Source organism: Leopardus geoffroyi, chromosome A3 (genome assembly GCF_018350155.1).
Source record: "Leopardus geoffroyi isolate Oge1 chromosome A3, O.geoffroyi_Oge1_pat1.0, whole genome shotgun sequence".
Lineage (NCBI taxonomy): Eukaryota > Metazoa > Chordata > Mammalia > Carnivora > Felidae > Leopardus > Leopardus geoffroyi.
The window spans coordinates 16,337,186-16,350,123 of NC_059336.1; the positions used below are offsets into that span (position 1 = coordinate 16,337,186).

Consider the following 12,938-nt stretch of genomic DNA (forward strand, 5'->3'; position numbering starts at 1 on the left):
ACCTCACAGTTCATGAGTTCGAGCCCCGTGTTGTGCTCACTGCTATCAGCTCAGAGCCTGGAGCCTGCTTTGGATTCTGTGTCTCCCTCTCTCTGCCCCTCCCCTGCTCACACTCTGTCTCTCTCTCTCTCTCTCTCAAAAATAAATAAACATTAAAAAAATTAAAAGAAAATAGGAACCTTCAGCCAGAAAAGCCTTCACTCCAACCAGGAAACCTACAAAGCCAGTCACCTACATGCACACTACCTTGGGCCACCCCGCGGTGGAGGGCGCCAGCCACCTCCTCTTGTGGCCAGGTCCTCTGTGGGTCTCTGCCCCCCACCCCCCGTCCAAGGCCACACATCTTCCCTTTGCCTTCCAGACCTACTCTCCTCCCTTCTCCGCGAGGCTCTGTGCCACAGGAGAATGACTTGATGGAAAAACTGGTGGGGCTCCACGCCCTCTGGCTCCAGACACTGTGGAGCAGAGGCAGGAGATGGGAGGGTGGGCGAGAATGAGGTCAGAGTCTTGCTTCCCTCAGTGTCCTCTCTGTGCATCGCCACGGACTGGGTGTGTCCACAGGCTGAAGGTCACAGCTCCTGCCAGGGGGTCCCCCTCTCCACACAGCCTCTCTGTCCAGGTTCCTGAAGCTGCTCCCACGCCTCACGACCTCGCGACCTCAGGCCCAGGGCACTGCATTTGTCCCTGTGCTCTTCCTGCATCCTGCCCACATATTTGTAAATAGTCCTTTGATTAAGTGCTTTTCACCTTTACCTGATTCGAGGTGCCCTGTTTCCTATGGGGCCCCTGCCTTGAAGCAGGTCCCTAGTGTCCCCTCCTGGACTGGGTGCCATCCATCCTGCAGCACTGATTTCTCCCTCCCACTGGGTTACTTCTACCAGCTTGAAAATATGCTCTTGGATGTCCTATCTTAAATTTTTTTTTAATGTTTATTTATTTTTGACAGAGAGAGAGAGAGAGAGCATGAGCTGGGGAGGGGCAGAGAGAGAGGGAGACACAGAATCCGAAGCAGGCTCCAGGCTCCGAGCTGTTAGCACAGAGCCGGACACGGGGCTCGAACTCACAGACCGCGAGATCATGACCTGAGCCAAAGTCGGACGCTCAACCGACTGAGCCACCCAGGTGCCCCTTGGATCACCTATCTTAAAAAACATTCCTCTAGGGGCGCCTGGGTGGTGCAGTCGGTTAGGCGTCCGACTTCAGCCAGGTCACGATCTCGCGGTCCGTGAGTTCGAGCCCCGCGTCGGGCTCTGGGCTGATGGCTCAGAGCCTGGAGCCTGTTTCCGATTCTGTGTCTCCCTCTCTCTCTGCCCCTCCCCCGTTCATGCTCTGTCTCTCTCTGTCCCAAAAATAAATAAACGTTGAAAAAAAAAAACAAAAAAAACCAAAAAAAACCATTCCTCTCTTCACCCCGCATCCTTCTTCAGGCACCATCCCATCTCTCTACTCCCACAGCTAAACGTCGCAAAAGAGGTGTCTTCATTCTTCACCTCGTGTTTACTCTTTAGCCTTCAGCCCCCACATTCCAACTAAACTGCCCTTGGCAAGGTCACAGCCAACAGCCATGAGACAAAATTCATGGCTTGACACTGTTCTTTCCTTAAAGCACAATCCTTTCTGGGTTCCATTCACACAAGGGTCCTACATCACTGGCTCCTCTCTCTGTTGGCTTTGCTGGCTCCTCTGCCTCTACCCTCTCCTCGATGTGGGGGGATCTCAGGGCAGGTGTGGTAGTCTTAAAAATATGCTCACAAAGGGCACCTGGGTGGCTGGGTCGGTTGGGCATCCAACTCTTGATTTCAGCTTGGGACATGGTCTCGCGGTTCATGGGTTCAAGCGCCTGGTCTGGAGCCTGCTTGGGATTCTCTCTCTGTCCCTCCCCTGCTTGCGTGCAAATGCTCACTCTCAAAAATAAGCACGTGAACTTTAAAAAAAGTATACGCTCACGAACTACTCAATACTTCTCCGATGGAACCCAATTTCCCTCCCCTTGAATATGGACTGTATTTTGTGACTTGCTTCTAGTGAATAGAATGTGACAGAAGTGACAGTAACTTCCAACAGTAGGTCATAAAAGGCATTGTGGCTGCTTCTCTCTCTTTCTGCGTTCACCCGTTCAGGGGAAAGCGATCAGCCATGTTGTAAGGAATCTCAAACAGCCCCACTGAAGCTTAGGTAATGAGGAACTGAGGCCTCCTGCCAATGGCCAGCGGGGAACTGAGACCTTTAGTTAAGAACCATGTGAACGAGGGGCTCCTGGTCTGACTTGGGCTCAGGTTCTGATCTCACGGTTCATGAGTTCGAGCCCCACATTGGCCTCGCTGCTGTCAGTATGGAGTCTGCTTTGGATCCTCTGTCCCCCTTCTCTCTGCCCCTCCCCTCGCTCTCGCACTCTCTCTCTCTCTAAAGTAAATAAACATTAAAAAAAAAGAACCACGTGACTGAGCCATCTGGGAAGTGGAGTCTCCAGCTCAAATGACTGCAGCCCCAGCCAAGCTTGAGTGCAACCTGCATCATGCAACCATAAATTAGAACCAGCATCTATCCTGCTCCAGAATTCCTGAGCCACAGAAAATGTGTGATGTAAAACATGTGGGTTTTGTTCCTGTTTCAGCCCCTAATTCAGGGGAAATTTGCTGTGCAGCAAAAGGACACATCAGCCCTTGACTCCTCTGTTTTGTCTCTCTCCACTGTCTCCCTGGATGAATTGCCCAGTTCTATGGCTTTAAATACCACATATATGCTGGAGTCTCACCAATCTCTCTTCAGATTCCGACCTCTCCATCACAAGGCAGACTAGAATACCAATGCCTATGTGACACCCCCTCTTGGGTGTCTGAAAGGCATCTTGAACTCACTGTGCCTCAAATTGAACACTCAGCCTCCTTTGCCCGTATCAGGAAATGGCACCACTCAGTAGCTCAGACCAAAACCCAGTACTCATCCTTTTCCTTACTCTTCCCACCTCACTCGACCATTCAGCAAGTTCCAGTTCATTCTGTCTCCAACATGCCTCTCAAGTCCATCCACGCCTCCCAATCACCCCTGCCACTTCCTCAGTCCAGGCCAATATCATCCCTCCCGGACTGCTGTGACAACCTTCCATCAGTCTCCCTTGAAATCCATTCTCACAGCAACCAGAGTGCCCTTAAAGTCAGAACACCTCACCATTGGTGGATTGCAACAATGGCCACCAATTTCCTCCATCCTGTGTGCATGTGGCTTTGCTGCTTCTGCCAACAAGAGGCAGAGTCTTCACCCCTTTAATCAAGACTTGCTCTAGCCAACGGGGTTCTAGTAAATTCCACACAAATAGAAGCTGGAAAAGGGTTTATGTGCTGAGCCTTTGCTCCCTCGCTGCTCAGAAATGGCTTTGACCACCACCATACGAATGAGCCTGGGTTAGCCTCTGGGCGATGAGCAACATGTAGCCCACTTACTCCCATTGGCCCTGCCAACAGCGAGCCAGCCACCAGACATGCCAGGGAGGTCACTGACTGCCAGCTGGCCACAAATACCTGAGTGATACCACCACCAGCATGTGGGACAGAGACAAGCGATCCCAGCTGAGCCCAGCCCAAACTGCCAAAGCACAAATCATGAACAAATAAAAGGTTCTTTTAAGTCACTCAGATTTAGAGTTTATTCGTTATGCAGCAAAAGCTAACTGATACAATCCCTTTCTCAAAACCCTCCAAGGATTCCCCATTGGATGGATTTGTATATATTATAAAATCTAAATTCTAAATATGAATAAAAAATAAATATGGGTACATTCTAAATTCTAAATACAGGTCCATTATCCTGCATCTCTCTGGCTCTCTCCAACCTCACTCATGCCACTCTCCCCATTACTCAGCACACAGTAGCCAAGTACTGGAGAGCTCCCAGCTCTCCCCCCCCCCCGCCCCCGCCCACTGCAATGGTATCCCCTCAGTGTGGGACACACCTGTCCTGGTTCTTCACAAGGCTGGCCCCTCCATATCCTTCAAATCTTATTTGAAATGTCACCTCTTCAGAGAAGCTTTATCAGATTTTCCCTGCTCTTTTCATTATCAATCTTAACACTTACCACTGTGTACAATTCTGTTTTTACTGATGGGAATATTTGATTAATGTCTTTCTTCTCCATACGACTGTAAACTCCATGAGAGCAAGAACAATATCTTGGTTTTTTCTTGCATTTTTATCCCCAGGACCTGGCACACAGTAGGTGTCCAAGAAATATTACAATAAATGAATGAAAAGAATGGTAATGGTAATTATTTTTGAAACTGCTATTTCTAGAACATTTTACTTTTAGCCAGGTAATGTGGAGAGTGACCAATACTCATTATCTTTATGAACCCTCACAACCTCCCTGTGAGTTGGATTCTATTATTACCCACATTTTGTAGAAGAGCTCAGAGAAGTGAAGTGAATTCCATAAGGTCACAGAACTAGGAGACAGCTGATCAAGAACCCACATCAGTGTCATCTGGCTCCATGCTAGGGGTCTTAGCTGTGACATTATAATACCTCCCAACCCTGGGCTCTGCCTCACGAGGGGACAAGTGGAGGGCATGAGTGATCCCCCCAGGGAAGTTTGGGGATGCCCCAGTGGGTGAATGAGTGAGAGACCATGTGGGCCCAGCTACTTCCTGGACCTTTGCTGCCTCCCCCAGCCATGGAGGGACACAGGACTGTCCAACATCCCCATCTGGAACAGCCCCAGTCATCTTGCCATGGAGCAGTACAATGTTGCCTCCTCTTGGAAGAGCTCATGACGAACACAGAGACTGAGGTCAGGAGGCTTCCAATCTAGGGATCACGTGAGCATCCAAAGCTGTTCTCCAGGACTATCAACCCTGCTCTCCATCTAGGCCACACTCTGTGTCTCCCTTGATCATATCAGCAGCTAATATTTGTGGACATTTCCATACTGTGTGTCAGGCCAGGTGTTTATTCCCTTTCATGTACTTTCTCATTGAGCCGCACAACAGCCCTGTGAATAGGCTTTCATTTTATCACAGAAGAAGTGGCAGAGCTCGAGCTTAAAAACTGAGACTCTGGGAGCCAGGGTTTAAATCTAGGCTCCCCCATTTCTATCTGTGTGACCTTGGGAAGGTTACTGAACCTCTCTGTGCCTTAGTTTCTTCATCGTAGTTACTCATATTATCTCCTAAAGTTGCTATGGGGATTAAACTATGTGAAACAGAATAGTACTTGACACACGGTAAGTGTTGTTAAAGATGAAAGCAGTATGGGTTGAACGGTGTCCTTCCACAATTCATATGTTGAAGCTCTAATCCCCAGTATCTCAGAATGTGACTATATTTGGAGAAAGGGCCTTTAAAGAGGTAAGTTAAAATGAGGCCATCAGGGCGGCCCTAACCAATCCGAGGTGTCCTTGTAAGAACAGGACATCTTGACACACAGACACCAGGGGTGTGTACACAGAAGAAAGCCTCTGTAAGCCCAAGAGAGGCCTCAGAAGGATCAAACCTGCCAGCCCCTTGAACTTAGACTTCCAGACTCCACAACTGTGAGAAAATAGATCTCTGTGGTTTAACTCATCCAGTCTATGGGATTTTGTTATGGCAGCCAAACAAATTAACCCATGAATATATAAGATGTGCCTGAGAATTAAGGTCGACCAATGAGAGAATGGCAGAGCTAGAATTCTGTCTGACCCCAAAGGCAGTCTTAGAAACACCATGCCTTCTGGCCTCTGAGCACTCTTCTGTAAGGGCTCCCTTAAGCACCTTCCCTGACAGGAAGGAGAAAGTCCCTTCTTGAGATGTGTATATTAGTCTCATTACTAGCCTTGCCATGCTTTTTTCTACAGAGGATTTAGGGCCCTGACTTTAGAACTCATGGCAATGTCCCTATTCAGGACTCTAGGTATCTATGTGTACCTTGTGCTTGCCTCAGTTACGAGATGCTGGAAGAGCACTGGACCTGTTAAGAGGGAACATGTTCTTGCCCTAACCATGCCATTTATGAGCGGTGTGATGTTGAGCACGTCCACGTATCTCTCTGAGCCTCATTTTTCTCAAATGGAGAATGTGCATGCCATTAGCTGTTATATGTTTAAACTAGCATGTTCCAGGCAATGTGCAAAGTGCATTTACTTTTTATAAGAGTCCAACAAGATGGCGTTAAGTTGTGTTCTTACCATCCCATTCTACAGATGAAGAAACTGAGGCTCCAATAGGGAAAACAACTTGTCCAAGTCACACAGTACAGGCGGCAAAGCTGGAACTCTAACTTAAACCTGCCTGACTCTAAACCAATCTCTCTCTTTTTTTCTTTTTAAGATTTTATTTTAAGTAATCTCTACACCTAATGTGGGGCTCGAACCCTGAGTTAAGAGTTGCATGCTCTACCGACTGAGCCAGCCAAACGCTCCTAAACCCCACAGTGTGGGGCACTGTGCCCCACAGTTTTCCCATTTAGATGGGGTGTGCATGTGAAGCTGTGAGTGTAGCACTCCATGTTGCATAGGCTCCATAAATTAGCACAGCTGAGGAGACAAGACTAACAGGTCGCCTAAAACAGAGCAAGACGAGAAGGTCTGGAATCAAATTTGAAGAAGAGAAGTAGCAAAGACAGCACATAAAAGGAGAAAGTAGCAGAGTGGCATGGAGACTGTACTCCTGGCTGCAAGAGCTGCAGGAGCAAAGTTGTGGAGATGGGAAAGAGGCTGCACACTTAGGGTCCAGAGAGCCACTTAAACAGAAAGATCAAGGTCAGAAAGAGCCATAATGCATCCTTGAGCAGGGGAAAGCAAGATGATGTGGTGGGTCATGTTGATCACCAACTACCACCAGCATTATCATCTTCATCAATCTTTGTTAAGCATCTACTGTGTGCTAAGCATTAACCTAAACATTCTTCGTGTATTATTTCATGTAACATTTCAACACTTTTGGTAGGTCTTCTTATTATCCCTATTATACAGATGAGAAACTGAGGTCCAGGGAGGTGAAGTACCTGACCCATGATCACTTAACTACCAAGTGGTCAAGCTAGGACTTAAACCTAAGTGTATCTGACTCCATGGCCCGTGATTCTAATGACCTGGGAGGTCCTCTGACATCTTTGGGATAAAGGGGCTGGAAATAAACAGGGTCAGGTGGACTGGATGGGCTCCAGCACCCACCTACCCCAGACAGAGCTGGCACCCACCCTCATTCTCCAGCTTCCTCTTCTCCAACTCCGCCTCTATCTGGTCCAGCACCATGGCCAGCTCCCCGAGGATCTTCTTCAAGTAGCTCACATCATCGTGCTCCAGGATCTTGGCCTGGGGACAGGACAGGCAGGAGCCAGAGGAGTTGAGTTGGCTTCCATTGAGCCTGGGTGACCAGGGATTGAAGGAGCTTGACCCAGACGCTCTCTGGCAAACCCAGCCTCCAAACATCCCCTTCAGTGTAGAGGGTGCCCCATGGTTACGAAGCACCCGCATCTGGTGCTCAGTGCCCCTTGAGCTCAGCTGTCCTGGCCAGACCTCTTTCACAGGACCGACACTCTCATATACCAACTTCTGTAAGGGTTCATTGATAGGAGCTCATTGCTTCCCCTTCTCCTGAGAATTACTCTCAGCCAAAGAAAAGCTGCCTGGAGATACAGGCCCCTCAAGCCCCCGCCAGGCAATATGTAACCACTGACTGACAGATACAGAAGTATAAAAGGCTTGCCCCTTGCTTTGGGGTGGATCAACTTTGTGGTGCCACTCATGCTGCAGAGGTGAACTTGGCCCCTCCCTCTTTCCTATCCCTCCCACCCTTACAGGGTTCTCCTCAGAACACTCCCTCAATGTCACTCTTATCCAAGAACCTCCATCCAATGCTCTGCTCTTAGGGACACAACCTAAGACATGAGGAGACCAAGGCTCCAGGGGGACAGTGGCTTGCCCAAGGTCAAGTAGCCAGTAAATGACAAGAGGAGACAGAATTGGAAAAACAAGCCAGTGTTGTTTTCATTTCATGTCATCAGCTGATCCTCTACTCTGAACCAGCCTTGTGCCTTTGTTCTTTTCCATGGGAAAGATAGTGGGGAGTGGAACTGAGCAGGTCTGGAAGCACTCACCATGAGCTTCTTCTGTTTGGAAAGGTAGGGCTCAGAGAGCTGGGGCTCCTCTTCATGGTCCAATTTCATGAGGTCTGTGGTGGCATTGGCTAAATGTCCTGGGGAGAGAATAAGGAAGGTCCCATCTTTCTGATAGCCAGTGCCACCCCCAGCCCTTCTTCCACAAACTTGTGAGTAGGTTCCATTCAAACGTTGGTCTGAAAAGTAACAATATGGACAGCCAACACTTGGTAGGCACAACAGGCTGGAACCCGGGGATGGATGATATGCCATCCTGCCCTAGGCTCAGGCTAGTGGGAGAGACAGACACACAAAGAAATCTCTAGGATACAGCACCATCAATCTGCAATGAAGGGTGAACAGAATGCTGTGGTATAGAGGGCCACCTGCCTGGGGCACAAGGCATCAAGAAACACCACTGAGGAGGGGACTACTTGGGAATGAGTGAGAGCTTGCCAGAAATGGATAGGTTATAAACCTGGACAGACTCATGCTTCAGTGCATGCCACCCCCTACTCTTTCTCGTGGTTAAGGAAATGGGTTCGGAGAGGCTAAATATCCCACACTAGTAAACGATAAGCAGGATAAGATCCTAGGGTCTGTTCTGTGATTGGGGTGGGGTTTCTCCAGAATTCTTGGCCAATGAGTCTGGGGTGTGGTGAGTCAGGTGGAGAGTGGTGCCCCAGTCCTGCCTGGTCCTTTCCCTTGGGCCCCAACTCCACTTAGCCATCTCTTAGGCTCCTTGAACCTCACCCAACAGACCTCACCATCTTCCCTGCTCCCCCTGCTCCTGGCCTGCATTCTCTCCTAACTGCAGCACCCCTCCCCCACACCAAGTTAAGCCAGATGCCTGGGGGTTGCCTTCAATTCCTCCTTCACCTCCTCCCTGAACAAAATCAGTCCCAGGTCCTATTGATTCCTCCTTCTTATTCTTTCCTATACTTAACATCTCCTTTCAACCCTCTGACTCCCTTAGTTCAGACTGGATGATTCTGACCTGGCCCCAGGCACTGGCATTCTCTCCACTCTGTGCCCTTCTTCCCACTCACACTGAAGAGGTCTTCCTCAAACACACACTTGTCCATGCCATTCCCTGCTTAAAACCCACTCTGGCTCCTCACTGACCTCGGATAACCTCCAAACTCTTCAACGTGCCTTAAAAGACCAGCAGGATCCCTCTCCTCTCTTCTCACCAACTCCACCTTTCACTGAGGAAGCATTTCATCCACCCAAATGCTGGGCCTGAATGTGCCAGACCATTCCAAACCTCAGGGCCTCTGCTCACACTGCTTCTACCTTCTGGAATAGCTTTCTCCTGTATTCCTGAAAATCCCCTTCTAGATCCAGCACAAGATCACCTCCTCCAAAAATCCCATCCTGATCCTTTGAGAGGTCTGGCCATTCAATGCCTTTGTCCTTCAGTGTCCATGGTGCAGATTTCTGCCAAAAAATGCAAATATAGTAATCAGAGATGCCATTGCGCCAATCTGTTCACATTCCAATCTGTGCGAAAAGTGCCCCCTGGTCTTGTGCAGTTCACACCCTGTAATGCTATCCACAGAGATTCTGATGTACTTCTCTCTGAATGTATATGTCTCCCACTGGAATTTGAGTTTCTGGATACCAGTGGCTATGTCAGATTCACCTGTTTCCTTAAAACACAGTACAGGCCTGGCACAGAACAAGAGTTTAGTGAGTGTTGAATGAATGAATAGAATAGAATAGAATAGAATAGAATAGAATAGAATGAATAAAATGAGTGAGTGAATGAGTGACTGCAGGTGTTCAGCTACTGCCCTCTGACGTCTCACCATCTACCACCCTATCTCCTGGCCTGATACAAAAACCAGTAAATACGCTCCCAGACCTTCCAGCTTTGGGGCTATATTAAATCTCATTGATATTTTATGAACGTGAAGGTCAAGTATAGCATTTTCTCTCTTGCCAGTCATCCAGGGCTGTACACGTGGCTCTCTTTAGACTCTAGAAGGGCAACCCAAGCCAAGGAAAGACCTTGGACTGATTGGAGGGGTCACTGCAGGATGACTGCTACATTCTGTTTGATCCCTCTCCTCTCCCAGCTGGGCTGGGGCCCTGAGTTCTTGTCTCTTCTCAAAGGAAGGAGCAGGGTAGGCCTTCTCTGGACCCCTCACTGCTTTCTAGGCTCCTTTAAATGACTCAGGGTGGAATGAGGAAGTGCCTCCAGCCCCCAGAAGCATTTAGGGACTGCCTCCATCCAGTCCTGGCCACCGTCATTGCTCACCTAGATGACAGCCAGGACCTCCTAACTCATTGAGGGAACTTTGTAAAATGCACATCAAATCATGTCACTGTCCATCCCTGTCTCTCCACTGCTCTTTGGGCAAAATTCCAATTCTGTCAGGCCTACTCCCCAGACTCACAGCATGGCCACTCATACCTGCCTCGGACTACACTTCATCCACATTGAACTTCCTTCAGTTCCCTGAGCACACTACACCCTCTCCTCCCCCTCAACCTGAAAGGGTTCTCCCTCCCCTTCTACCTCCTGGTCATCCTTGGATGTTGCTGCATTTCAGAAGCCCTCCAGGCCCCCAGAGGCTGGAATGGGCATCTTCCCATAGCCTCCATGCTTCCTTTACCATAACACTGATTGGTTTTGGTTAAAAAATTTTTAACCAATTAGTTTTTGAACAGGTTATACATGTATACTTGTTTAAAACTTCAAATATTAGGGGCGCCTGGGTGGCTCAGTCGGTTGAGCATCCGACTTCCGCTCAGTTCATGGTTTGAGTCCGAGCCCTGCGTCAGGCTCTGTGCTGACAGCTCAGAGGCCTGCTTTGGATTCTGTGTCTCCCTCTCTCTCTGCCCCTCCCTCACTCATTCTCTGTCGCTCTCTCTCTCTCTCTCTGTCAAAAATAAACATTAAAAAAATTTAAAAATTCAAATATTAAAGAATGTGCAGTGAAAAGTAAATCTCTCCCCCCTCAGTCTGTGGTCTCTTAGTTCTGCTTCCTGAAAGCAAACCCTATTGGCAGCTTCTCGTGTATCTTTGTGTTTGCAAGCACCTGGGTATCCATTTAACGCCCTTTTAAATATAGTAATGATAGCACACTAGACGCATTTGTTTTGCCTTCCCTTTATTCTTACTTCGTAACATATCTTAGGGAGGATCCCTTATACTCATTTTTTAAAACAGCTGTACAGTATTCTATTGTGGGAATACTAGAATTTTTTTGCCTAGTTCCCAACTCATGCACTGCTGAGTTATTTCCAACTCCTTGCTATTACCACCTATGCTGCAATGGTGATTCTTGGTGCACAAATCCAAGTGTAACTGCAGGATAATCTCCATGGTGTGGGCCTTTTTGTGTTTGATATAGGGTGCCAGACTGTCCTCCTGAGAAGTTGTTCAAATGTGTTTAGTCCCACACTGCAATTACCTGGCCACTTGTCTTTCTGCTTATCTGTGATGGAACTGTGACCCTTGGATGGTAGAAGCTGTGTCTGTCCCCATCGGTCCCCAGACCCCTGCCCAGTGCCTGGGTCGTAGGAGACCTCATAAGTGTTGACTGAATGGAGACAAGATGATACTGATAGATTCCAGGTCTTATTCAAGGGTACTCTAAAGGGACAATATCAAGTTCCACAACCTGCCCCTTCCCACTTTAAACAACAGCTCACTCCTTTGAGAGGAAGTGACCATTAACTAAGTACCTAGTATCTACTTAGAATCATCACACTTCATCTGTCTATAGGATCCCATGGTGTCTACACAGGGCCTGGACCAAAGTCTGTAAATAACTGTTGATGGATAATCTGATTTAATCTAACCCCCATTGACCAGGTGCTAGAAACAAAAAGATGAACCAGGCTATGGGCATGTCCAGACTAGCAGCTAGGACAGGACATGGGTGATGCTTCAATCAGAAACAAGAGACCTCACAGGGGTCTTGCATATCTGGGCAGCCTTCCTTGGTGACACCAACCCTGAAGTCACTCATTGCCCTGGATCACCAGCTATAGTCCTGACCTCCTTGGGCCCTGACCCCAGGTGTCTGGGGCTGGGACTCCTCCAGTACAAATGTGCTCCAGCTCTCCATGGACAAGACAAGCCTCTGGGAGGGCAGACAGCCCACAGCCTCTGTACGGGATGGCAGGACAAGAGGAGGGGCAGGAGAGGGGAATGAGACGGCCAGAGAGGGAGAGACATTTTGGTTTGAAAGCAGGTAAATGAGATGGACGGCCAGGGAGAGTGGTGGAGAGAAGGCAAGCAGGAGGGAGGAAGGGAGAGAGCCAGAGGATGGAGCACGAGACACCCAGAGCGAGGGCCAGAGAGATGAACAGAGACAGAGAGAAAGGGGGTGGAGACAGAGGCAGGGACGGGAAGAGGGAGACCAGGAAGGATAAGAGGAAGAGGGGGAGTTACAGACACACAGTGGGGAGAAGATGTGGAGGAGCGGAAGGACTCCCGTTGAGGGGTCACCCATGGCACTCACTGCGGATCTCAGCCGTGGCGTACTTGGGGATCATGGAGTCCGTGGTGAGCTCGGGGTGTAGGATGCAGCCGTGCGTGTAGGCGTCCATGGGCAGCGCGTCCAGTAGCTCCCGGTACTGCAGGACCCTCGCGTGCTGTGGGCTGCCCGCCTCAGGCATCAGGGCCACCACGTGCTCTGTGGGGCACAGCCGGGGATGGGCTGGGGGGCAATGAGTCCTGCCCCGGCCCCCTGCCCCTCTCATTCAGACAGACCTGGCTCTGGCACCCTGTCCTTCAACCCCGGTGTGCTGGAACCCCAATCGTCATGGCCCAGGGGCCACCCCTTTCCCCAGGCTCTTGCGATAAAGTTTCCCCCCAGTTGACAAGGGGATCCTGGTGGTCTTGCCTGCCT

The 12,938-nt window shown here is 49.3% G+C and overlaps 1 protein-coding gene across 5 annotated transcripts in view; it reads right to left on the reverse strand.

The window, feature by feature from the left end:
- Nucleotides 1–12,938, reverse strand: part of GDAP1L1 (ganglioside induced differentiation associated protein 1 like 1) — a 51,570-nt gene that overhangs the window by 5,362 nt on the left and 33,270 nt on the right. For all 5 annotated transcript variants that reach the window (XR_006703157.1, XM_045444519.1, XM_045444520.1 and 2 more), the window contains 3 exons: nt 12,549–12,722; nt 8,071–8,168; nt 7,171–7,285 (listed from right to left, as the gene is read on the reverse strand). Coding sequence is in view for 4 of the 5 variants with exons in the window: in XM_045444519.1 (XP_045300475.1) it covers nt 7,171–7,285; nt 8,071–8,168; nt 12,549–12,722 (387 nt within the window). In the remaining variant the exon portion in view is untranslated. The remainder of the gene's footprint in view (nt 1–7,170; nt 7,286–8,070; nt 8,169–12,548; nt 12,723–12,938) is intronic.